At 38.3% G+C, this 27,012-nt stretch overlaps 1 protein-coding gene across 1 annotated transcript in view; it reads right to left on the minus strand.

The window, feature by feature from the left end:
* Positions 1–27,012, minus strand: part of IMPG1 (interphotoreceptor matrix proteoglycan 1) — a 348,223-nt gene that overhangs the window by 157,016 nt on the left and 164,195 nt on the right. The window contains exons 9-11 of the mRNA XM_082249671.1: positions 8,015–8,035; positions 6,249–6,481; positions 2,544–2,626 (exon numbers count right to left, since the gene is read on the minus strand). Coding sequence (XP_082105797.1) covers positions 2,544–2,626; positions 6,249–6,481; positions 8,015–8,035 — 337 coding nt within the window. The remainder of the gene's footprint in view (positions 1–2,543; positions 2,627–6,248; positions 6,482–8,014; positions 8,036–27,012) is intronic.

A 27,012-nucleotide genomic window follows, 5' to 3' on the forward strand; every position in this document is an offset into this window, starting at 1 on the left:
TTGTGTCATACTGTACATAGAGAAAATATTTTTTTATTAATTATTTTTTTATTATTATAATTATTTTCTACTGCATGACAGAGTGTTAAAGACAAAGCAAGGTCTTGCAAATCCATTTAATGATAAAGGTATTTACAATGTTAAATAAATACACTACAATATGTTATAGTATGGTTTAAAACATATCTATAGCTAAAACTTGTTTTTTTTTTTAGATTTGGCTAGGGTGGAGAAGGGTTAAAAGGACTGACAGGGGTTTCCTATTCCTTCCAACCCTAATTTATAACTTGCAATAATGAATTTTGTTTATACATACACTTTTATAATTATTTACTTGATTTAGTATGTATACATGTGGGTTACGTTCTACAGACAATATATAGACTTAATAAATATGCCTGAAAATAGTCATATAGTGCCGTCCTTGTTAACAGATAGATAATAACAAAGCGTTTACTATGGCTCTTCTCTCGTCTAACACTGATATACAGTCTATCACACTACAGTCTATCGCATTTTTTGTAAAGCTTTGTTTCTCATTTGTTAAAATTTTAAGACTTATCACCCTTTTTAGTGCTAGAGGGTAAGAGTTTTGACTGATAACAGAACTTGTAGGCCCCGTTCACATTAGAGGATTTGGAATCACTGGCAGAATTGCCGCAATTTTGCACGTAATTCCAAATTATGGCAAAGCACACAACACATGTTTGGGTGCCATTATTCTTAATGGCGCCCAAAATGCGGTGAGATTCTGCTGCGATAAAACCACAAGGCTATCGTGGCAAAATGCACATTAAAAAAATTGCGCTAAACTGGTCTCCCAAAAAGGAGCAGTAGCTTCTATTGGGCTACCAATATGCATTGACGTGAATAGACTGCCCTATGTCAAAGGGCACTTTGAAAATCATGAATGGGAACACTCATCTCTGCAACGCAATATCTAAATGGGACCTTAAGGTGTATTTATAAATCAGTTAATCTGACATATATCAAATATTTACTGCAGGTGCATTTTCCTGGCACCTGTGTTTTAAATGATGGTGGTTGATTCAACACCAGTGAATGTTTGTTGAAAGTTATCTCAACTGCTTTATAAATATACACCTTAAACTCTTAAAAAAAATGGAATGTGGAAGTGGATGTGGAATGTAGGTGAACCTTTTGACCCTTGAATGATTTAGCTATTCCTGCACAATTATTATTCAACTACACTTACAAATAGATATTGTTTCAGTTTCGGATCGGCCATCAGTTACAAATTAGAGACCATATTACTTTTAATCTAAAAAATAGCAGTGCTATTAGCAAAAGCTAAAGTATTTTAAAAATTATATTTCCCTCAAGGTCTTGTTGCTTCATTAAGACACATAGTATGACATAATGCATAATGTACGCTGATTCCACCCTTATGGAATTTCTTTGCTTATCACTACCATGTTGTAATCAGTTGGGTCCTTCTTGATATCTGTTAGAAAGCTGCAATGGTTGCAATAACCATTTTTGAAAATATTTATCACACCTTTCCACCTTCCCCCTCTTTTTCTGCTTTACCTCCCCCTCTGTCCCCCCCTCCCCTTGTCCCCCTTCTGCTCCCCCCCCTGCTCCACCTCTCCACCTAATTCTGTTCTGGCACCAACAACACACTTGTTTGAGCCTATAAAGAACAACGGAGTACACCACGCAGGCCCCCATGTTTAGCCTGCTTTCTTGGTTTTACTGATTGTAACCTCTGTTTTCCCCATCTAGTTGGATAACCATGTGGATTCTCACGCCCACCTATCCTTTCTCACGTGCTGCTGTGATATTGGGCTATGTTCGCCCTTGATTCACTAGCTGCTCGGCCGCGTCCCCCCACTTGGGCACAACGTGTTCCCTTTATGGGGTGCCCATGGGCTGGCAAAGCCGTTCACAGATCTCAAGCCACAGCCCCCCTTGTTGCCTCTTATCCACCGTTATTCTGTTAGCAGATGTGGATTGTACTTATCTTGTCACTCTGTTTACCAATTGTTGTTACCTGTTTATTTTGTTCTTCAATAAAATGTTTGAACAAGAAAATATTTATCACAGGAGATGGCTATTTTGTTGTCTTCCTAGTGTAACTGATTTCTTGTACAGAAAACGTGCACCAGTAAATAATCTCACCTATGTAGAACTTTATGAAGAAACGCACTAGCCAGAGACGCTGAAAAAAATAATCTTCACTACATCTTTTATATATTCAATATTTTACAACTTTGCCTACACCTAGTTTCTATTTCACAAACCCCATTAAATCCCCCTAACATTTTTCATTCAGTATGCTATCTTCCTTTTGTTCCAGGCATGTTTAAATTATCTTTTTAGGGTTAGTTTTGATCTTTCCTCCTGTTAGTTTTAGGTTATGCCCTTATGTTCTAGATCTTAGCTTTATATTGAAAATACTGTGCCCCTGAACCTTACTCAAACCTAAATGTATTTACATATTTAAAGAGCTGTATTACCTAACTATTCTTGTTTCACTTTTGTAATAGCATGGAGGACAAACTTTTGGCATGTGAGCTTACCAAATCAGTCTTCATTATGGATGTTAGCACAGTGGTTGGTGAAGGACCATCACTTTCTGGTTGCTCTGAAGGTATATCTGGATCTAATGAAATAAAATGCTATAAGCTCTTGTCCAACTGTATGCAACCGTCTGTGATATTGTACAATTATCATTACAAGAAATCTAAATGAGCTTCAAGGTATGAAATAATTAAGCAATAAATATAGCAATAATATAGTAAAAATATCACAAAGCAACCTTAGAAATCTCGTGTTTTAACACTTACCGACGTTTTCAAATTACTCCAGGAAATTTCCAAATTTGAATTCACAGACAAAACTCAGTGTTTTTGTCTGAACGTTTATTTATTTTACAGAAAAGGGAGACAGGTGGAAATATTGGCCTATACAATTTACCTTAAGATATAAGGAGACACTGTAATTTAGGCCACCAACATCCACTATCCTGTCTTAACTAATAGTTTTGGATGAACTGACATTGGGCATGATATAAAAAAAAATGCAAAAATGATTTTTTTGAACATAGAACTGAAACAATGAGCAGTTCACTGTTTATTTTTGTTGCTTATATGTAGGAAATACATTTCAATCAAATCTTGCAGCTGAGGTGGCCAGTCATTATCCTTTCTGAATAGGTCTTGTGAGCACTTGCCATAATTTTCAAAAGAGATGTTTTCAGAACTAATATAGACTAATATTATATTGAGTGATGTTTACTGGCTATTCACAGCACTTAGCTTGCAATGAAAACCTTTTTCAGTAATGATGTCTGATCTACATTCCATAAGTAATGTATAATGACTCTCTACTGCCATATTGTAATCACACATATTTTCAAATAACCTTTCTGATATATTGCAAAAGATGGACACACACAGCTACAAATTTCATGTAAGAGAATAAAACTGATTATGCATATATAATTTGATATTACCAATATGTTCTATTGTATATGTGAAGTCAGGCAAATACATATTTACATAAAACTCTAAATAAAATTGCAAAATGGAAAAATGCATAATTTTGTACACAAAAGTACATGCTGAGTTAAAAAAAAAAAAGTACAATGCACAAAAGCAACACATTTAGAGGCTAAAGTGCTTCTAAACCCAACATTTTTTTTTAACTTTTTTTACATTTTGGATAGAAAAGAATTACAACCCATATAAGGTTTTTATTGTTTTTTTGTGCACCGGCTGTACCTGCTGGCAAGATTCATCCTTTCTATTTGGTATGGTGACCATTGTCCATGAGACAGAAAGTAATAGGAAGTCCAAGATTTTACAGCTGTTACTAGAGCAAGAGATGAGTTTCAATGGGGGCAAATGTTCTGAAGACAGCTCTCTAAGAAGGAAATTGCCCTAACTTTGTAGAGGTTTTCTTCTTACATCCTGCTGCTTCTATAGGACAGGAATAAGTATACTGACACTTAACCCACCCCTACCCCATCCTATATTTAAAAAAAAAAAGGTTTGGCTGTAGATATACTTAAATGCTCAACTTGCAAGACTGTAACAGAGAACTCAGAAAAAAATGTAATAGGCCAAATGCAATATATTTTTCCTTCTTCAATTAGCACAAACCAGCATGGCATAGTCGTTCACATTTTTTTATTTATATAAAATATATATATTTTTTTAAATAAAATAAATAAATATGCACCCATAAATACTCTAAAGTGATTGAATAACAACAATAATGCCCACCCAGTCTTTACTTTCACAACATCAGGATGATGAAGGGAAAGGATTTTCCTGAACTTTGTTCATGTGACCGTTGACAGACTGGGCCCTAATTGTCCACACTGCTTTACCTTGGGCACCCACATTCTGTTCGATCGATGGCTGCGGGCCTTTGCCATGTTGTCTGTGTGAACTATACAATTGTTCTCCGCTTGTCACCTCATCTCATTTGTGAGTGAATTTTTACTCCATTCATATGAATACATATTATTAATTAGTACACTATGCTAGTTTGTGCTTTTGTATCTGCTTTTATTTTTATCTTAATAGTTTTTCTGGAATTCCTTCCCATCCTCCATTTAGCTGTCAGCAACCTTTAATAATAGCTTTTATTACTTTTGCTGGAGATCTGGATTGCTATCCTTTTTTGTCTCTCTGTGCAGTTACTTGCTATTAATATTGGTATCTGATTCATTCAGTTTCACTCAGTATCCTAGCACCAATGTCTTGTGTCACAGGAGCACCTCATATTGCTAGTGTCTCTTTTAATAATAACTTATAATAATTATGCCATTTCACTAAATGTCTGGGGCTTGTGATTACTAATCATATGATGGAGTAGTACGTTGGGGTCCAAATGAAGATCATGAGGAATATAATGACACAAGAGATAAAAAGGTAATCTAGGTTCTTTACTTTAAACTAATTTATTAATTTCTCTGGAAAGGTGTCAACTGTTCATAACAGAGAATAGTTAAAGATTTTCTGAACTGCTTAATGCAAGACCCCATGTATTATTGGTTCTGAAGGCCATACCTTGCTGCTATCTCTTGCTATGGTATTCTTTAGAAAAAACACTGGAAATGTGTAAAGGTGCAATATTGTTACACTGCCAAATTGTATACATTGTATAATTTACCTATTTTTCCTGTTCAACTCAATAAAATCACTCAGTTGTAGAGTGTATGGAATCCATTAATTAGCTTCCTATATTTAGATTTCACTGTTTTAATTTATTATTTTTTGTGTTATGTTTTTCCTGTCTAGAAAGTGTTGACATTTTGAATTTGTGGAATAAGTATACTATTTGAAAATATATAAAAAATAACATACACAAGCAATACATTGTCAATGTCATTTTTTTTTTTTTTTTTTTATAGCCATCTATGCTTTTGTACCAGTTTTCCAAGTTGTTGCTTTTGTTTGATTTTGCCCATTTTATTTGCAGCTTTTGTTAATTCATTCACAGGTTTCAAAAGCCACCCGGCTGTTTTCCTCGTTTGACAGCTTGTAGGTTGCAGCATTATAAATACATGAAAAAAACTGTCAGCACAGCATCTCAGAAAATCTGCAAAGCAAGAAGCTACAAACGTGAATCACTATGCAACCTTGTCATGACTTAGGTGTATTTTTACAATGAGTTTAAGCTATGTTTGATAACTGAGTTATTAGATCTGAATTTAGGCCAGTTATTTGTATGAAATTATGTAAACCATCACTATGATGAAGGGCCTGTTTTGATGACAGAACTGCTTCTGTCCCCACATAAGTTTATGAAAATGAAAAGGTAGCTTGAAGCAGGTCCAATTCAGGTCAGAAAGAGGTCAACTGCAGGTTGTATATCAATGAATTATAAATATCTCAGAAATGTCTCAAACTCATGTAAAAAACAAGCTGCATTTACCCATGGAGGCACGCCCAAAGTCCGTGAACATAGGCCCTTATACTGGACATTTCTTTAATAATGCTGGTGTTGTGATAGGTTGTATTGGCAGTTCCACTGATTTACAGTTTAAAGAAAATCAATATTTCAAAAAGAAAACACATTCACATGCAAACAAAGTGGCTTCTAACAGTCACTAAATGTTAAATATAACATAAAGATCATGAAAGCTGCCTACTCTCTTTGACACTTGATAATGTACAGTATCACATATAATGATTTCTTAAAAACAAACAAAAATCTATTTTTTTTCTTTATATCTACTAAAAGCAGGACTAACTCATACTCTATTTACTCACCATCTGAAAATAAGAGTGTTTGGAGGTCTACGGCCAGAGATCGATCATCTTGTAAGGCCATAGCAACCATCTGCTTCAGTTCCATCACAGTATATGACATTTCTTTTGCCTCTTCATTTTTACCATTTTCAACTTTGTTAGATGTGATAGTAGGTGTCTCATCAATTTTATTTTTAGATTCAGAGCTGGCACTTTGAAAGACCACAGCATAACGCACCACAATACTATCAGATCTGCAGCACGAAAAAGCAAATATATTGAGTATATTGAGTTTGCCGTACATTGAATTGTCCTTATCTTACTTTTCCAAATGTGCTATTGTAGCTGGAAAAACTCTAAGTAAACTAAAATGCAGACACTATGTAGTTTGAAAAGGAAATATGGTCAATGTAATCTTGTATTATTCCAGAAAGAATAAAATGGCTGTAATTTGTATCAGCTATTCAATGTAAGATGCGGTTTTCTGGTTATGTTATTAAATCTAGGATACTTTTTCAGCTAGTAGAGGTCATCTGGGTACACAAAATTTGTTTATGTAAGAAAATTGTGGAACAAATAAATCTATATAATTTGGTAATACATACCATCTTTTGCAGCATTACAGAGTTGTAAAAGTATGATTTGTTTCTGTTTTACCCCAAGAAGAAGAAAGCTAGACACTTTCAGTTTCATTTAAAAAAAAAAGTTCTCATTTTTAAAAACGTTCTGCGTTATTCTTAATTGGTAACTTTAAAGAAACTCTCTCAATTAAACAAATTTGCTTAAAAAAAAACAAAGAACTTGAACAGAAGCAAGTAAGTATGTATTTCTCTTGCTAGAGCATGTCTCTTTTGTGTCCTTCTGTGCTTAGTGGTTCCTTCTGATGACCCTCATGTAACCACAATAGTGATGTAAGAGGTCAGAGGAAATACCAGAGGATACAGAAGAATGACACTCCTGGAAATGTCAATTTTAAAAGAAACGCCAGGCAGGGATTTTTGGCATCAGAGCAGTGTTTAGCTGTGTGGGCAGCAAGAGAGGTAAGTATTCCCTTGCTTCTTTGCAGGTACTTCTTTTTTTTTAAAAACGTTTTTTTAAGCGGCAGAGTCGCTTTAAGGGCAATAAGCAAAGCGACCAAACAAAATCCAATACATAAAGGTCTAACTTTATCAGAGTGCATTCTGACTGATTGCTGCAGTTACTGCATTTAATAAAACAATATATATATATATATATTTTTTAAATAATTGCATTCTACTAAAGTTCATACAAAACAGTCCTATAGTTACATAGTGGATCAAAGAAATAGTTTTAAAAAAATATATGTTTTTACTAATATTTAAAGCTGAACTCCAGGAAATCTGCTAAAAATACAAATCAGTTACTACATTTGGAATTTGCTTTATCTGCTAACTGACTTGTTATTCTGTGCAGCCACTTATATGATCAAGACACCAATGCCAAAAAAAGCATCACAGCTTGTTACAGAATACTAGTCAAAATACACCCCAGCTTGCTGACTACAGCACACACCTCTTTCAATGCCTTTCAGCACATGTGCACTGCAGCAGAGCCTAATTGGTTATTACCTCTCCCCCTGCCAGTCTGAGTCCTGCTCTGCAGAGGGTGACAGGTGATCGATACCAAGATTCAAGTACTTACTGTAGCAGCATGTAATAATATATATTAGGTCAATATTTTAAGGGGAACAAAACTGCATTTCTCATATATTCCTGGAGTTCAGGTTTAAGAATTCCATTTGAAAGTAAAGATAGAACTTAAATTACCCATCTTTTTTCTTCTTCTGTCTTGATTTTGCAGCATGAATAAAAACAAAAAGCAAGAAAAAAAAAGCAACCTTAATCATATGTAATAGCTCGCTGATTTAATTGCTATGCTTACATTTTGCATTATACTGTCAGCTATCAATGCCTTGCTTAACACATTATTAAAATCAAAGCTCTGCATTTTCTTCATTGTTTATGGGATGCTGATTGGATCTAACGTATCTTTTTCACGATTGTGGCTTTCGCAACAGACTGAAGAAACAAATGCAACTAAAATTTTCACAATTTTAAATCGAGGGACTGTATTTATAAAGCTGAGGGGAGGTCAAATCATTTCTCTTTGTCTGACTATTGAAATGCTTTTTTGGACTATTTGGAGAATTATGAAATGGAAACCAGTCGGGTTATATTATTAACCGCTTCAATACAGGGCACTTTTACCCCCTTCTTGCCCAGACCAACTTTCAGCATTGTCACAATTTGAAGGATAATTGCGCGGCTATGCAACACTGTACCCAAATAAAATTTGTATCATTTTTGTCATACAAATAGAGCTTTATGTTGGTGGTATTTAATTACAATTGGGTTTTTTATTTTTTGTTATCAAAAACAAAAATGTTGTAAATAAGTATTTTTCTCCTTCACTCATGTGCGCTGATGAGGCTGCACTGAAGGGCTTCACTGATGAGGCGACACTCATGGGCACTGATGAGGTGGCACTAATAAAGAGGCATGAAAATGCAGCACTGATGGGCACTGATAGGCATCACTGATATGCAGCATTCATGAGCACTAATAGGCGGCACTGATGGGTACTTATAGGTGGAACTGATGTTCACTAATAAGTAGCGCTTATGGGCAATGATAGGCGGCACTAATGGGCAGCACTGAAGCAGGCACTGATGGACACTGAAAAGCAGCACTGACTTGCATCACTCATGGACACAGATTTGCATCACTGATGGGCACACACTGGCATCACTGAAGGGCACTGTTGGCCTGCACTGATAATCAGGGCACTCATGATAAAGGCCCCAATTATCTTTACAGGTCTCCCCTGTGAGGAAATGCCCCTGAACAGCTCTCCTCTCCTTACACCCTGTCAGTGTGAGGCGGTGAGAGTCAATAACCGGCATTTCCTGGTTTACATTGGACACAGCTGATCACATAGGTAAAGAGCAGCATCATCAGCTCTTTACTGATATCAGGGTCACGCGATCACCACGCTGTGCACCCCCACAGGTGCGCAAGCATGGTGAGACTGGGGCGACGTCATAAGACAGAGCATCCTGCCCACCGTCATTTGTCTATATGGCAAGTGGGAGGTAAAGTCACATAGACTGCTTACTTAGCAAAATAATGTTCACAGGGCTTAGTTAATAAAATCAAGCTATTTTTTACTTTAGGCAACTAATCAAATCCTAGGAAACATCCTGTTTTTATTTTATATTGCACTTGCACATCATTGTGTATTTAAAGTAAACCCACAATTATTTTATATACATTAATTCATATTACACTTTTCTAAGTTAGGCTCGGTTTCCACTAGTGCGACTTGCGGTGCGACTTGACACATGTCAAGTCGCACAGCAAGTCAAAAGCCATTGTTTTCAATGGGGCCCGTTTCCACTGCCGCGGCTTCAGTTGCGGCGACTTCAAAAGTAGATCGTGCACTACTTTTGAGCCGCCTTCAGTGCGACTTCCCTCTATATATGAGGGACAAGACTCACTGAAGCCGCAGTTTACTTTCTCTACGAAGTCGTGCTAGAAGTAGCACGACTTTGTAGCCGCACTAGTGCAAACCGAGCCTTACCATTACTTTGGTTACGTGAAAAGCCCCTACTTGTTTAGTAAATTGGCCTCATTTAATAGAATAATCAGCAAATACAGGCTGAGCTAAGTGGCAAAATGAACAATGCTTTAAAAAAAATGCTCATCTAATGCCTATTTATTTAAATCAAGTTTTTCTTTAAACTTTAAAGAAAGAAAAATACATGGTTCCACCTCAAAATAAACATTTGGACCCCTTTACCAGTTCAGAAGAAGCCCCCCAGTAGCTATTGGGCTCATATACTATAGGAGTTAAGACTTTTAACTCACTAAATTGTGTGAATATTCACTTTAATTTACCAGGTTTTTGAAAAACGAAATCCTGCTAACTTTGAATATTAAAGAGGAGCTCCAGTCTCCTGTGTAAAAATGAAAAGTCAGCAGCTACAAAAACTGTAGCTGCTGACTTTTAATAAACGGCCAGGAGAAGGGGAGGAGGTCTTAAAGCGGAACTTCTCTTTTTGAGTGGAGCTCCGCATTAAGATGAAGTCCATAAATACAGAATTGCTTTCCACATGATTTGATAATTGAAATGAATATTCACACAGTTCATTGTGTGAATATTCTCAACTCCTTTAGTTAATCAAACATTATGAATGAAAATATTTTCAATTTAGGCCTACACTGTTTCTATTTTTTTTTTACATATGTGCTGTACTTTATTAAATCTGAACAGGATTCATCCACATTGTCAACTGTGAAAATAATACTCTTTTCCAGTGTGCTGTGTGTCCAGAATTTCATTAATTAATATGTCATGAATAGGACATCACTGTATTATGGGATAGTTTTTTTTCCAGTCTCTTTGCATATGTATAGCACTGATTACTGTAGTAATGTCACTGGTACCCCCAAAAGTGTAAAAAATGTCAGTCAGGGATCCGATCTGTCTGCCACAATGTTGCAGTCCCACAAAAAAAATCGCAGATCGCCGCCATAACTCGTAAAAAAAAAAAACAATAAAGATGACATGAATCTTTCCCTTAGTTAGTAAATGCAATAACTTTTGTGCAAACCAATCAAAATACACTTATTGTGATTTTTTTCAACCAAAAATATGTAGCAGAAAACAAATTGGCTCAAAATGTTAAAAAATTTTGATTTTTACATTTTTTGGGGAATTTCATATAAAAAAATTTGAAAAATATTGTTATTTTTTCAAAAAGTTTCGCTCTTTTTTTGTTTATAGCGCAAAAGGTAAAAATTGAATAGGTGATCAAATAGCACCAAAAGAAAGCCCTGTTTGTTGGAAAAAAAGGACGTCAATTTCATTTGGGTACAGTGTCGCACGACCGCGCAATTGTCCGTTAAAGTCACGTAGTGCCGAATCGCAAAATAGGCTCTGGTCTTTGAGCAGCCAAATCCTCCGGGGCTTAAGTGGTTAAAATACCTCTAATAAAGTGTTACAATTCAGAGGTCAACCAACTCATGTATTTTCTTTTATTGCATCTATAGGGGCTTCCCTACAGTAATGGTCATGGGCATCAACAAATACAAGATTCAATAGTAAAGCTACCATATGAATACATAAAACAGTACACAGAGACTACGGTTGAGCGAACCCGGATTGTATTGTTCGGGATCGTACCGGACTTTTGGGTATTCGGTACCCGGACACGGACCCGAACATTTCACTGTATGTTCGGGATACAGTCCGTTGTTCGGTAATGTTATTTCATGTTTTGGTGCGGTTTTAATGGTGCGGTTTCAACAGCTGCAAGGCAGCCAATCAGCAAGCGTTTAACTAGTGTGCCCTTAGAAGCCTTCACAGCCATGCCTACTAGTGGCTGTGATTGGCCAGTGCAGCATGTGACCCAGCCTCTATATAAGCTGGAATCACATAGCGCCTCGCGTCACTCTGCTCTAACTATACTAGGAACAGGTTCCTGATGCTGCTAAGGGAGAGATAGGAGATTATTGTAGTGGCAGGCTGGAGATTGCTTTCAGGGAAAGAATAGGAAGAATCTTCTTTAATCAGACAGCGATATACATTGATTTTATTGTGTGGGGGTGCAGTGCACAATCTTTTTGCCCTGACCTGAGCCCAGTAAGGAGGAGGGAGAAAAAAAACTTTTATCAGTCTGTAAGGTGGGCGGCGTGCGGCGTGCAGCGGCCATGTAATGCAAAATCAGTGCATATGTGTCTGCTTAATCTGGATTTAAAAAAGAAAAAAACTTTTTTCCTTCATATTTTACTTTGACATACAGTGTTTAGACACTGCTTTTCTAATCTGCTCTTCAAAAAGCACCAATGTAAGGGAAAAATAATTATTTTTCGGTTTTTAGGGAAAAAAATTTATTTTCAGTTTTTCATTCAAATGGGTTTTTTTTTCCAAAATATCTTTATTAAGAAGTGTAATACAGTAACAAGTGTAAGCAAAATCAAACAAAGTATCCATCTAGCTAAGGAGTGAACACATGATGTCACAACTTGTTGGAGTTCATGAGTGGATAAACATAGCAACAAGGAATAACAATAACAACAATTCTATGTTAAAACTTTAGAGGGTTGAACTTGAAATGTGTTATGATGACAGTTTATGATAAGGAGCAATTATTCGGGTATGATCTATGAGACACCATCGGGGTACAGGGAGATTCCCAACACCCCAAGGTCTCATAGTGATGGATACGAAGTATCAATGAATCTAACATAGTCTATTTGGAGGGGATAGTTTAAGTCTGCTGTATAGTGTATTCCTCCGAGGCAAATGTTTTTTTTATTCAATAGCGGAATAGAACAACAACCGTATCCAACCTATTAGGCATGTGGCGTGTAGCGGCCATGTAATGCAAGCTCAATGCATATGTGTCTGCTTAATCTGGATTTAAAAAAGAAAAAAAACTTTTTCCTTCATATTTTACTTTGACATACAGTGTTTAGACATTGCTTTTCTAATCTGCTCTTCAAAAAGCACCAATATAAGGGAAACATAATTATTTTTCAGTTTTTAGGGAAAAAAAATATTTTTCAGTTTTTCATTCAAATGGGTTTTTTTTTATTCAATAGCAGAAAAAAACAACAGTGTTCAACCTGTTAGGCATGCGGCATGTAGCAGCCATGTAATGCAAGCTCAGTGCATATGTGTCTGCTTAATCTGGATTTAAAAGAAAAAAAAACTTTTTTCCTTCATATTTTACTGTGACTTACAGCGTTTATATACTGCAGTTCTAATCTGCTATTCAACAAGCACCAATTAAGGGGACAATTATTTTTCAGTTTTTCATTCATACTTTACTGTGACACTGTCATGCAGCGTTTAGACACTGCTGTTCAAATCTGCTCTTCAAAAATCACCAATTAAAGGGAAAAATAAAAATGTTTCATTCATACGTTACAGTGAGATACATCCATTGGATTCTGCTGTTGTTTTCCGCTTTGCAATAAAAACCCATTTAGGGTAAAAAATTTTAATTGCAGCGTAGTCTGTATATGTTACAGTGAGATACACCCATTGGATACTGCTGTTCTATTCCGCTTTGCAATAAAAACCCATTTAGGGGAAAAAAATTTAAATGCGGGCTAGTCTGCATATGTTACAGTGAGATACACCCATTGGATACTGTTGTTCTATTCCGCTTATCAATAAAAACCCATTTAGGGGAAAAAAAAAATTGCGGCCTAGTCTGCATATGTTACAGTGAGATACACCCATTGGATACTGTTATTGTATTCTGCTTATCAATAAAAACCCATTTAGGGGAAATAAATGTAATTGCGGGCTAGTCTGCATATGTTACAGTGAGATACACCCATTGGATACTGTTGTTCTATTCCGCTTATCAATAAAAACCCATTTAGGGGAAAAAAATTAAATTGTGGCCTAGTCTGCATATGTTACAGTGAGATACACCCATTGGATACTGTTTTTCTATTCCGCTTATCAATAAATAAGTCAATAAGTCAATCAATAAGTCTGGCCAGCATGTGCAAGGTGGAGTTCCACCTTGTGAGCACGTCACATATGAGTCGGTGAGCGGGAAGGCCGAAGTTACGCTGCAGCAGCAGGGTGAGAATGCCGAAAGTGCACACAGATGGTCCGCACTTTCTGCAGCAGCTCTGACATATCGGAGTAATTTTTAAGGAAGCTCTGTACCACAAAATTCAGCACATGCGCCAGGCAAGGGATGTGCATCAAACTGGCTATGCCCAGAGCTGCTACAAGATTTCGACCATTATCGCACACCACCAGAACAGGCTTGAGGCTCACTGGCACCAACCACTCATCGGTCTGCTGTTCCATGCTCCTCCACAACTCCTGCGTGGTGTGGGGTTTTTCCCCCATACAGGCAAGTTTTAAAACTGCCGGCTGTCGTTTACCCCTGGCTGTGCTGAAGTTGGTGGTGAAGGTGTTATGCTGACTGGATGAGGAGGTGGTAGAGGATGAGGAAGCGGAGTAGGAGGAATTAGGAACAGGAGGCAAACTGAAGCGCCCTGCAATCCTTGGTGCTGGAAGGACATGCGCCAAACTGCTATCCACCTCAGGCCCAGCCGCCACTGCATTTATCCAGTGTGCTGTTAGGGAGATATAACATCCCTGACCGTGCTTACTGGTCCATGTATCCGTAGTTAGGTGGACCTTGCCACAGATGGCGTTGCGCAGTGCACACCCACTTGGTTGTGCAGGGAAGGGATGGCTTGCCTGGAAAAGTAGTGGCGGCTGGGCACGACGTACTGTGGGACAGCCACCGCCATAAGGCTTTTAAAACTCTGTGTCTCCACCAGATGGAATGACAGCATTTCAAAGGCCAGGAATTTTGAAATGCTGGCATTCAGGGCCAGGGATCGCGGGTGGGTAGGGGGGTACTTCCTCTTCTGCTCCAGTGTTTGGGAGATAGAAATCTGAATGCTTCCAGGGGACATTGTGGAGATGGTTGTTGGTGACCCAGGTGGTGCTGTTGCTGGCAGATCCTCTGTTTGCGGGGTGGCAGGTACCACTGTCACTACAGAGGTGGATGAAGAGGCAGAGACTGCAGCAGCAGAAGAGGAAGCAGGAGGAGCCAGAGACCTTTCTTGGTTTTTGAGGTGTCTACTCCACTGCAGCTCGTGCTTTGCACTTAGATGCCTGGTCATGCAGGTTGTGCTCAGGTTGAGAAGGTTTATGCCTCGCTTCAGGCTCTGATTGCACAGTGTGCAAACCACTTGTGTCCTGTCATCATCACATATATAAGCAAATGTGATTAATTATACAGTCTATTGTATTGCAGATGCGATTCACGAATATTTATAATAAGGATATTATCTATTTATTTATTTATTTATTAATTTATTTTGGAAAAAAACAAGAGGTGATTTTAAATCACGTGACCGCGCCTAGGACTCTCAGTGCTGGTTAATAATAAATATTAAATGATAAAGGGAATTACCGTTGAGCTGCTAGTCCAAAAACAACTTGTGTTTCAGAATATTTGCAAAAAGAGGGGGACAGCGCTCAATAAATTATTCGTGAGAAATATATATACTGTATAGAAATTATCAAAGAAGTATAAAGTGCAATCCAATAAATATCAAATAAATAAATGCATCAATTCATATAACATATTTCAATAAAGTGACCGTGCTTTGTGTCAAAAAAGTCAATTTAAATAAAGTGACAATGCATAAATCCTTGATAAAAAAACATATAAATAATCTTTGTGCAAAAAAGCAGGTGCAAAGATAAGTGCTTGAAAGTGCTCAAATGTTCAAACAGAAATGTTTCTTTTGATCGTGATAAAAGGAGAAGAGAAGAAAATCAACCACCGGAGGTATAACTCACTTACCAGATGGCCCCTTGGGGTCTAGCATTGGTAAGTGGTGTGCTGTGTATAAAATCCAAACCGGATGGAATGCCGACCTCAGCTTATGTATGGCTTTTCCAGGAGCCTTCAGGCGGATCACATGTTGCACAGGGTCCTCCTTCTCTTTGGGCGTTTTTCTGGTGGTAGGTAGTTCTCATGAGGCAGAAATTAGCACTAACATCAAGGGTGTTGCTAGGATTGTGAAAGACCTGAGGTATAGGTTATTAGGCCAAGCACACCACTTACCAATGCTAGACCCCAAGGGGCCATCTGGTAAGTGAGTTATACCTCCGGTGGTGGATTTTCTTCTTTTCTCCTTTCATAACAATCGAAAGAAACATTCCTGTTTGAACATTTGAGCACTTTCAAGCACTTATCTTTGCACCTGCTTTTTTGCACAAAGATTATTTATATGTTTTTTATCAAGGATTTATGCATTGTCACTTTATTTAAATTGACTTTTTTGGCACAAAGCACGGTCACTTTATTGAAATATGTTATATGAATTGATGCATTTATTTATTTGATATTTATTGGATTACACTTTATACTTCTTTGATAATTTATATACAGTATATATATTTCTCACGAATAATTTATTGAGCGCTGTCCCCCTCTTTTTGCAAATATTAATTTATTTTGATTAAGTACACTCAGCCTGATGTCATAGATACACTTCTTATCCATAGATTTAATAGACAACAGATGCGATTGAGGCACAATTTTTTGATTTAAACCTGAATCCAATACTAGTTACCTGACCCTAAATATAGATAGAGCTAAGGAGGAGTTAACATCTAGGAGTGCAGTACAATTTCTATGCATTATTGGCCAATATTTCTGTTAAGGTGACAGTTCGGTACTAGAGGCACCTGGATTTATAACTTTTTACTGTGGTAGTGCGAGGATCACCACAATTTATTACTTTAACTGTAAGTAGCTGTAAAATCATAGAATACTCATGGCTAATCATAGATGCATGTATCCATAACCTTGGGAGCATCCCATAATGCCATAAATCACTGGCATTATAATCATGAAGATACTCATAAGACCTATAACTGGTCATAAGCTCTTGATTATCAAAAAGGCAGATGCATCATAAACCATAATATCCAGAATGTATTCTAAACTAATAACTATTAATAATGCAGCACCATAAACATTATGTCCTTGTGCAAATAAATCAAATTACATTGTAGGAAAACATTCTTTCAAAATTCAATTTCAGTGTTTCTCCATCACCCTTGAATGTGTATCCATTAAAATTCCATAAAGCCTCAATCACTCATCAAGTTTAGACATAAAAACCTGCACAGATCCAAAATCTTATTTCTAAATAGACTAAATATTATCTAATATATCACATATAATACACTAATTGTGATAGCTCTTAGCCAAAAATCACATCAAATTCCCATCTAACCGTGAACAGATTGGCTAGGCTAGGCGCAACTGGCCCCCATTGCTACAAACCCTTATTTGAAATTAAAAACTTCTATTGAACCAACAATAGTTAGGAGGAAAAGCAAAATAAAAGAGTTTCAGAATAAACTGCCTCTGGATTACTAACTGTAAATAGTATTCCACTGCTTTCATGAAATTTATATGGTAAGTTGATATAAAGCGATGCAACATCTGCAGTGGCTAGAAAAAAATCTTCACTACTAACAATATCTGCAAGCTCCTTCAACCCTTGTTTTGTTGTCCTTAAGATATGTCAATGTCAACACTATCAGAGGCTGAAGAAAATATTCAATGTGCTTTCCAGACCTTATTAACCACTTGCCGACTGCGCACAGTATATTTACTGCGGCAGTCGGCCCCGGCCAGGCAGAGTGACGTAGATCTACGTCACTCGCCTGTCACTCCTTCTAGAGCCAATAGCGGGCGAGCGCGCGCCCGCCGAGGCGCGCGCCTGCCTCGGCTCGTTCACGGAGGAGTGCGGGAGTGTGACTGGGGGACCCGATGTCCGCCGGTCACACTACGATCGCCGGTACAGCGGGAGAAAGACAGAGCGGCTTATGTAAACAAGCCGCCTGTCTGTTCTCCCTGTGTAAAAATGAAGATCAGACGGTTCTACTATGTAGAACCATTGATCTTTGTTTTTACACCAATAGCAATGTCCCACTACAGTTAGAAGCATGCCCCTAGGACACACTTAACCCCTCCCTGTCCAATACTGTTAACCCCTTCCCTGCCAGTGTCATTTTTGCAGTAACAGTGCATATATATAGCACTGATTACTGCAGTAATGTCACTGGTACCCCCAAAAGTGTCAAAAATGTCAGTCAAGGGTCCGATCTGTCCACCACAATGTCGCAGTACCGCAAAAAAAATCGCAGATCGCCGCCATTACTCGTTAAAAAAAAAACACCAAAAATGACAAAAATCTTTCCCTTTGTTAGTAAACGCGATAACTTTTGCGCAAACCAATCAAAATACGCTTTTTGCAATTTTTTTACCAAACATAGGTAGCGTAAAACAAATTGGCCGAAAATGTTAAAAAATTTAGATTTTTACATTTTTTTGGGGGGGGGGGGGGAATTTCATATAAAAAAAGTGAAAAATATTGTTATTTTTGCAAAAATTACTCTCTTTTTTTGTTTATAGCGCGTGATCAAAAAATCGCACAGGTGATCAAATACCACCAAAAGAAAGCTCTGTTTGTGGGAAAAAAAGGACGTGAAATTCGTTTAGGTACAGCGTCGCACGACCGCGCAATTGTCCGTTAAAGTCACGCAGTAAAAAATCGCAAAAAAACCCCTGGTCTTTTAGCAGGAAAATCCTCCGGTGGTAAAGTGGTTAATAAGGTATGGGTTTCCCTGGTGTTTTTTTTTGGTCCGTATGTACTTTAGGGAGATAATATACAATATGTATACTAGGAGTTGCTGGAATAAAATATTGTTTTCCTTATTACTGAGAATTCCCTTTTTATAACCTTCCACAACTAATTGGTTTAGCTCTCTTTTAAAAACCAAAGTGGGATCCTTCACCAAAAGCTTATAAGTGTCTGTGTCATTCAAATCAATCTACATCTCCTTCATCTAATTATCCTTATCCAACAGAACAATGGAGCCCCCTTTGTCAGCAGGTCTAACTATAATTTTTTATTTTCTCGCTAATAAGCTTTTCATACCTAAAAAGGATTTCCTATCCTCATAGGCTTTGTTTACCCAAAGGGACTCCACATCTTGAATAGCTAAATCATAAAATACAGTTTTATAAGAGCTCAAACCACTTGGAGAATTAAATAGTGACGCATTCCTCAAATTGGTATGTATGGACCTTGAGTTACTGGAATTTCTAAATATAGGGCTCTGCAAAGAATATTTATTTAAAGAGATTTGTCTTGTAAAATTTTGGTGTATCAATTAATGTTTGAAATTTATTGAGTTTTGCCTTAACCACTTCCCGCCCGCCCTATAGGCGATTGACGGGGGGGCGGGCAGAGCGGCGATCGGTGATGCGGCATGTCAATCTGACACACCGCATCTCCGACTGACATAGGCTCTTTACCATGTGACCAGCTGTGTCCAATCACAGCTGGTCACATAGTACACAGGAAGAGGCATTGATCGTCTTTCCTTAGTTGGTGCCACGAGTAGAGGAGGAGCCGATCTGCGGCTCTCCTGACAGGGGGGGGGGGAGAGGTCTGCACTGATATTCAGATCATTGATTACCAGTGCAGACCCTCGGGGAGGGGTGCCACTAGAACCACCAGGGATGCCCACCCATGACCCCAGGGATGCCCACCCATGAACCCAGGGATGCCCATCATGGCCACCAGGGATGTCAATCAGGGCTCAGGGAGCCCGCCAGTGCCCTCCTTATCAGTGCTGCCCGCCAGTGCCCTCCCCATCAGTGCTGCCCACCAGTGCCCATCATTGCCATCTATCAGTGCCACCCACCAGTGCCCATTATTGCCCACCAGTGCTGCCTATCAGTGCCCATTAGTGCCCATCAGTGCTGCCCATCAGTACCGATCAATGCTGCCTATCATTGCCCATCAGTGCCACCTATCAGTGCCCATCAGTGCTGCCTATTAGTGTCCATCAGTGCTGCCTATCAGTGCCCATCAGTGCCACCTATCAGTGCCCATCAATGCCACCTATCAGTGCCCCGCAGTGCAGCCTATCAGTGCCTACTAATGCTGCATATCAGTGCTACCTATCATTGCCACATATCAGTGCCCATCAGTGCTGCCTATCAGTGCTGCATATTAGTGCCACCCCATCAGTGCCTCCTCATCAGTGCCTGTCAGTGCAGCCTCATCAGTGCAGGAAAAAACGTATCTATTTACAAAATTGTATAACAAACAAAAAAACTTTTTTTTTTCAAACTTTTCTGTCTTTTTTTTATTTGTTTAACAAAAAAGAAAAAACCTTGCGGTGATCAAATACCACCAAAAGAAAGCTCTATTTGTGGGAAAAAAATGACATAAATTTGGTTTAGGTACCGCACAATTGTCATTCAAAATGCAACAGCGCTAAAAGCTGAAAATTGGCCTGGGCAGGAAGGGGGTGAAAGTGCCCTGTATTGAAGTGGTTAAAGAGCTTATTTTTGTTACCCTTGTCTATGGGTTTCCAGGTCTTTAGGGTTCAAGTTAACTGAACTCAAATTAAAAATACCTGTTCCATTCTTTACATTTTCCTTTTTTTGCTCCTATTGGTCCTTTTCCCCTTCTCTTTCCTCTCCTGTGTTTATACCCCTTTTCCTGGAGCCCTTTCCCCCTAAAAACAGTTACTAGGGGTCAGATGATAAAACATACCCTGGGTAGAGTTTTTACATCTGGAAAAACTTTGCCATTCTGCATTGTATCTCACCCCCTTTTCAAATCTAAATTGTGGTCAGAGTAATTTGATGTATTTGCACAAGAACTTATTGTCTATGGCACTGCAATTATTAATAGTTATGAGTTTTGGAGGTTTTGTATGCCAATGTTAATGTTAGCTGCCTACACACCAAAATATATTTCTAGTGCTGACGTTACATACCAAATGTATTGTTGGTATGCGACGAACATTAAGTGTAGTAAGCATAGAGAACATCAGGATAATGGCATTGCCTTCCTCTGTTGCAGGAACCATGAAATCAGTCAGATAGAGGACTAACTTTTTTTATCCCTAAATGTATTATCTACTATTTATAACCCACATGGGGCTGCACTACCAGCTTACCCTTATGAATCTTTGGGACACTGAATCTTCAACTTTTGGGTGTTACAGCTACAGTAGAGCCTCTTTGGGTCTTCCAGTTTTGGACTTAACCGGTTGCCGACCGCCGCACGACTATATACTGCGGCGGTCAGCCCCGGCCAGGCAGAGTGACGTATCGGTACGTCACTCGCCTGTCACTGACTTGCGAGCCTATAGCGGGCGGGCGCGCGCCCGCCGAGGCGCGCGCCCGCCGCGGCTCGTTCACAGGCAAGTCAGTGCGTGTGACCGGCGGACTCGATGTCCGCCAGTCACACTGCGATCGCTCCTGTGAAGGGAGAAAGACAGAGCAGCTTGTGTAAACAAGCTGCCTGTCAGTTCTCCCTGTGTAAAAGTAAAGATCTGACCGTTCTACTATGTAGAACGGTTGATCTTTGCTTTTACACCAATAGCAATGTCCCTACACAGTAGAAAGCACGCCCCTAGGACACACTTAACCCCTCCCTGTCCAATAAAGTTAACCCCTTCCCTGCCAGTGTCATTTTTGCAGTAACAGTGCATATGTATAGCACTGATTACTGCAGTAATGTCACTGGTAACCCCAAAAGTGTCAAAAATGTCAGTCAAGGGTCCGATCTGTCCGCCGCAATGTCGCAGTACCGAAAAAAAAATCGCAGATCGCCGCCATTACGCGTTAAAAAAAAAAACACCAAAAATGACAAAAATCTTTCTCTTTGTTAGTAAACGCGATAACTTTTGCGCAAACCAATCAAAATACGCTTTTTGCGATTCTTTTTACCAAACATAGGTAGCATAAAACAAATTGGCCGAAAAATGTTAAAAAATTTTGATTTTTACTTTTTTTTTTGGGGAATTTCATATAAAAAAATGTGAAAAATATTGTTATTTTTGCAAAATTTACGCTCTTTTTTTGTTTATAGCGCGTGATCAAAAAATCGCACAGGTGATCAAATACCACCAAAAGAAAGCTCTGTTTGTGGGAAAAAAAGGACGTCAAATTCGTTTAGGTACAGCGTCGCACGACCGCGCAATTGTCCGTTAAAGTCACGCAGTAAAAAATCGCAAAAAAACCCCTGGTCCTTTAGCAGCCAAATCCTCCGGGGCTTAAGTGGTTAATTATATTTTGATTACAAATGCATTCTGTCATTTTCTTCATACAGGGAACATCTGGATATTTGATAAGTATCCTGGTATTCTCCATGCTCACTATACCTGATTTCAGTTGCATAACAACAATTAATTTTAAATGGGCTTAGTTTGGAATACATTTGTGTGTCCAGGGCAGGTTATACAGTAAATGTATGTTGTAAACACATGTACATTTAAACACAGGAGATCTTGGAAATATACATAAAGCTTCTTTATAGTTCCACATTTCTGTTTAGATAAAAAAATACAGGAGGCTTGTGAAAAGTAAGACATTATTCTATTTAAAGTATTCCTTTAAAAAAAAAAAAAAAAGGGTATAAAAATCCATGGCTGATTTTGCAAAGTTAATATAAAGTATACAGTAAACTTATTTTTAAAGCAAAATTGGATTTATTCAGTAGAATGAAAGCAGGGTAAGATCAACATATTGGTCCCGCAAAAAAAGTAAAAGCATGAGATGAAAAAAAATCTAAGCTTTCTGTGTACTTATTGAAACATGATTTCTATAACACTATTATACAATTACTATTGCTGTGACGTACAGATCTTATGTCAAATAGATATGCAAATGCGAGTGAAGTATTCAATACACACATAGAGTCTTCCTTTGCTTTCTTTGTCGTGTAAACAGAACATGTTGAATACATATTGATTATAAATTACGTTTCTGCCTCTAAGCAGAAATGTATCTACAAATGACCTTAACATTTATATAAACCTTAGTTGATGGAGAATAAAATACTTCCATTTCTAAACTGCTTTGCTTGATGGAAGAGAATGCCTTGTTCAGTTACATTCTATAGAACATTTTGCATTTGGCTTATGTATTTTTCAACATTCAAAACATGTTTACAGGGACATATTTAACCACTTGCTGTCCAGGACAATTTTTTAATTTTTTTCCCACTCATGTTAAAATTAGCATTTTTTTTGCTAGAAAATCAATTAAAATGCTCAAAGCTATATATTGTTTGAAAGCCGAGGTCCTGTAGAACAAAATAGGGGCTATTACAATTTTTTTTATGTCACACGATGTTTGCACAGCCATTTAGCAAACACAATTTTAACACGCACAAATACAATCACAATACCCATTTTTTTTTGCAAACTATAAAAGTTGTGTTAAGTAAATAAATTTCAAACATGTCAAAAGTAAAAATTGTGTGCACCCGAGAAACATCGAAAAACTATGGTGTCTAAAACTATTTCATAGGCAACACTTTAAAACTAGGGATGATCGAACTTTTCAAAAGTTCGGTTCGGCCAGAACATCCAAACTTCCCGAAAGTTCGGCCCGGATTTCAGAACCCCATTGAAATCAATGAGGCCCGAACTTTGGTAATCAAAAAACACCATTTTGAAGCCCTAAAACCCAATAAATGCCCCTAAAAAGTGCCCAGGGTTCTGGGTAATACCCCAGGGACTATTAATCACACAAAAAAAGTTTTTAAAAAATGTCATTTTTGATAGAGAGCCAATTATTGAAAAAAAAATGTCTTTGGATTTAGTATCTGGGGGGTCTAAAAGGTGTACCTGTGAAGTTTCAGCTCTGTAGCATGTCCAGAACCATGAAAAAAAAAAGATTGTTTGTATTAGGACACTTATAGAACAGGTTATTGGCTTCTCTCTTTTCACACCTTGCCGGTTTAGTAGCAAGGGTTTTTTTGGGCATTTTTTGGGGTCTTTTGAGGCAGGCAAAACATCTGAATTTGTGTATACGGGTATATATACACACATACTTATATGTATATATACACCTAGACATATATAGGTGTGATAGTAGCAGAAATATATGCTTGCGCTAATGAGCAAAGAACCCAAAAAAACGCTAGCGTCAAAAAAAAAAAACGCCCATGTGTGTTGTTGCAGGCATTTTTTGGGGGTTTTTGGAGGCAGGCAAAACATCTGAACTTGTGTATAGTGGTATATATACACACATACTTATATGTATTTTACACTTAGACATATATAGGTGTTATAGGAGCGGAGCCATATTAGTGTAAATGATTTCATTAGCGCAAGCATATATTTCTGCTACTATCACACCTATATATGTCTAGGTGTGTATATATACATATACATATAAGTATGTGTGTATATATACCCGTATACACAAGTTCAGATGTTTTGCCTGCCTCCAAAAACCCCAAAAAATGCCTGCAACAACACACCTGGGCGTTTTTTTTTGGCGCTAGCGTTTTTTTGGGCATTTTTTTGGGTTCTTTGGAGGCAGGCAAAACATCTGAACTTGTGTATACAGGTATATATACACACATACTTATATGTATATATACACCTAGACATATATAGGTGTGATAGTAGCAGAAATATATGCTTGCGCTAATGAAATCATTTACACTAATATGGCTCCGCTCCTATAACACCTATATATGTCTAAGTGTAAAATACATATAAGTATGTGTGTATATATATATACCCCTATACACAAGTTCAGATGTTTTGCCTGCCTCCAAAAACCCCCAAAAAATGCCTGCAACAACACACCTGGGCGGTTTTTTTTACGCTAGCGTTTTTTGGGCATTTTTTGGGTTCTTTGGAGGCAGGCAAAACATCTGAACTTGTGTATAGTGGTATATATACACACATACTTATATGTATTTTACACATACACATATATAGGTGTGATAGGAGCGTAACTATATTGGTGTTAATTATTTCATTAGCGCAAGTAGTTTTTTCCGCTCCTTTCACACCTATATATGTGCAGGTGTATATATACATACATGGGTGTGTATATATACCCCCTATACACATGTTCAGATGTCATGCCTGACTCCAAACATGTGCTCAAAAAATCCCTATAGAAGCCTGCAGCCAAAAATCAAGCTGACAGGGGCGAAGCCATATTACTGCAGCGAAAGTGACTTCAGAGAAACTAGCTTTTCTCTATAGCGGTCACCCTGATATGGAAGGGTTTGGTCACCCTGCCATAGCAGTCAGTGTCAGTTCACCCTACACTACATTACGGTCACCCTGATATGGAAGGGTTTGGTCACCCTGCCATAGCAGTCAGTTAATCCTACACTACATTACGGTCACCCTGACACTTCACACTTTCCCTACAGAAACTAAATTTTAGCATCTAACTAAAGTGTAAAAGAGCACCCTAACTACACTAGATATCCCTTTCCTCACACTAATAAATGCTAAATGACACTTTTAAAGTAAAATTAACAGAACTGCTTCCACTGTCTTCCATGTCCCTGTATAACAATGCTAGGAATTTGGCGGGGGCTATCTTATATACTGGGGGTCGTATTCACTAATGATTGGACTATGGACCCCCTAGTCACTCCAATCACATTCCTAGCATTCTCCTGCCCCCTCAATTGGCTTTTGCTAATGGTTCTGGTCCAATCACAGGCTTTTAAAGCCCATTTCCTGGCCCATTGCATTTTGGTCGGTTCTGTTTGCCGAATTCCGAACTTTTTCACCAAAAAGTTCTAAATTCGGCCGAACCTCGAACAGTCAATGTTCGGGTCGAACCGATGGTCGACCCGAACCGTTCGATCATCCCTATTTAAAACCCTTTATCATGTTATCAGTGTAGAGCTAGACATGAATGATACTACTAGCATTATTGCTCTTACTCTAACATTCGCAGTGATACCTCACATGTGTGGTGCAATCGCTGTGTACATAAGCTTGCAGGACCTATGCCACATTTGAATTCACACAGGGAGAAGAGGTTTCTTTTAACCACTTGCCGACCACCGCACGACTATTTACGGCGGCGGTCAGCCCCTCACAGGCAAAGCGACGGAGGTCTACGTCGCTAGCCTGTGAGGCTCTAGGGAGCGAGCGCGCTCCGCCGGAGGTGCGCTCCCGATCCCGCTCGGTCACGGACCCCCCCCGCGCATGTGCCCGGCGGACCCGATGTCCGCCGGGCACTCGCGATCGTCCGTTACAGCGGGAGAAAGGCAAGCGCCTAATGTAAACAAAGCCGCCTGTCATTCTTCCCTGTGTAAGAATGGAGATCATACGGTTCTTCTATGTAGGACCGTTGATCTCTGTTCTTACACATCCAATCACAGTAAGAAACGCGCCCCTAGGGACATACTTAACCCCTCCCTCTCAAAAAAAGTTAACCCCTTCACTGCCAGTGCCATTTTTACAGTAACAGTGCATATGTATAGCACTGATTACTGTAGTAATGTCACTGGTAACCCAATCAAATGGTAACCCAATTTTGTGCAAACCAATCAAAATACGCTTTTTGCTATTTTTTTTACCAAACATATGTAGCATAAAACAAATTGGCCTAAAATGTTAAAAAATTTAGATTTTTACATTTTTTTGGGGGGAATTTCATATAAAAAAATGTGAAAAATATTGTTATTTTTGCAAAATTGACGCTCTTTTTTTGTTTATAGCGCATGATCAAAAAATCGCACAAGTGATCAAATACCACCAAAAGAAAGCTCTGTTTGTGGGAAAAAAAGGACGTCAAATTAATTTAGGTATAGCATTGCACGACCGCGCAATTGTCCGTTAAAGTCACGCAGTGCCGAATCGCAAAATAGGCCCTGGTCAGGAAGGGGGTAAAATCTTCCGGGGCTTAACCACTTAAGCCCCAGCCCTATTTCGGACACTTTTTGTTTACAAGTTAAAACCAGTATTTTTTCCTAGAAAACTACTTAGAACCCCCAAACAATATATATATATTTTTTAGCAAAGACTCTGGAGAATAAAATGTCGGTCATTGCAAAATTTTTTGTAACGCGGTATTTGCGCAGCGGTCTTTAAAACGCCATTTTTTTGGAAAAAATTTGAAAAATCACATTTCACTGCATTTAAAAAATACTAAACAGTAAAGTTAGCCCAATTTTTTTGTATATTGTGAAAGATGATGTCACGCTGAGTAAATAAATACCCAACATGTTATGGTTTAAAATTGCGCCCCCCCGTGGGATGGCGACAAACTACGGTCAATAGAGATCTCATTCGGCGATGCTTTAAATTTATTTAACGGGTATCCAGTTTAGAGTTAGAGTGTACCTCTTTTTTTTAAATTATTGCCCACACTCTGGCGATCGCGGCG

The sequence above is a fragment of the Pelophylax lessonae genome (assembly GCF_965119305.1).
Source record: "Pelophylax lessonae genome assembly, chromosome: 3".
Lineage (NCBI taxonomy): Eukaryota > Metazoa > Chordata > Amphibia > Anura > Ranidae > Pelophylax > Pelophylax lessonae.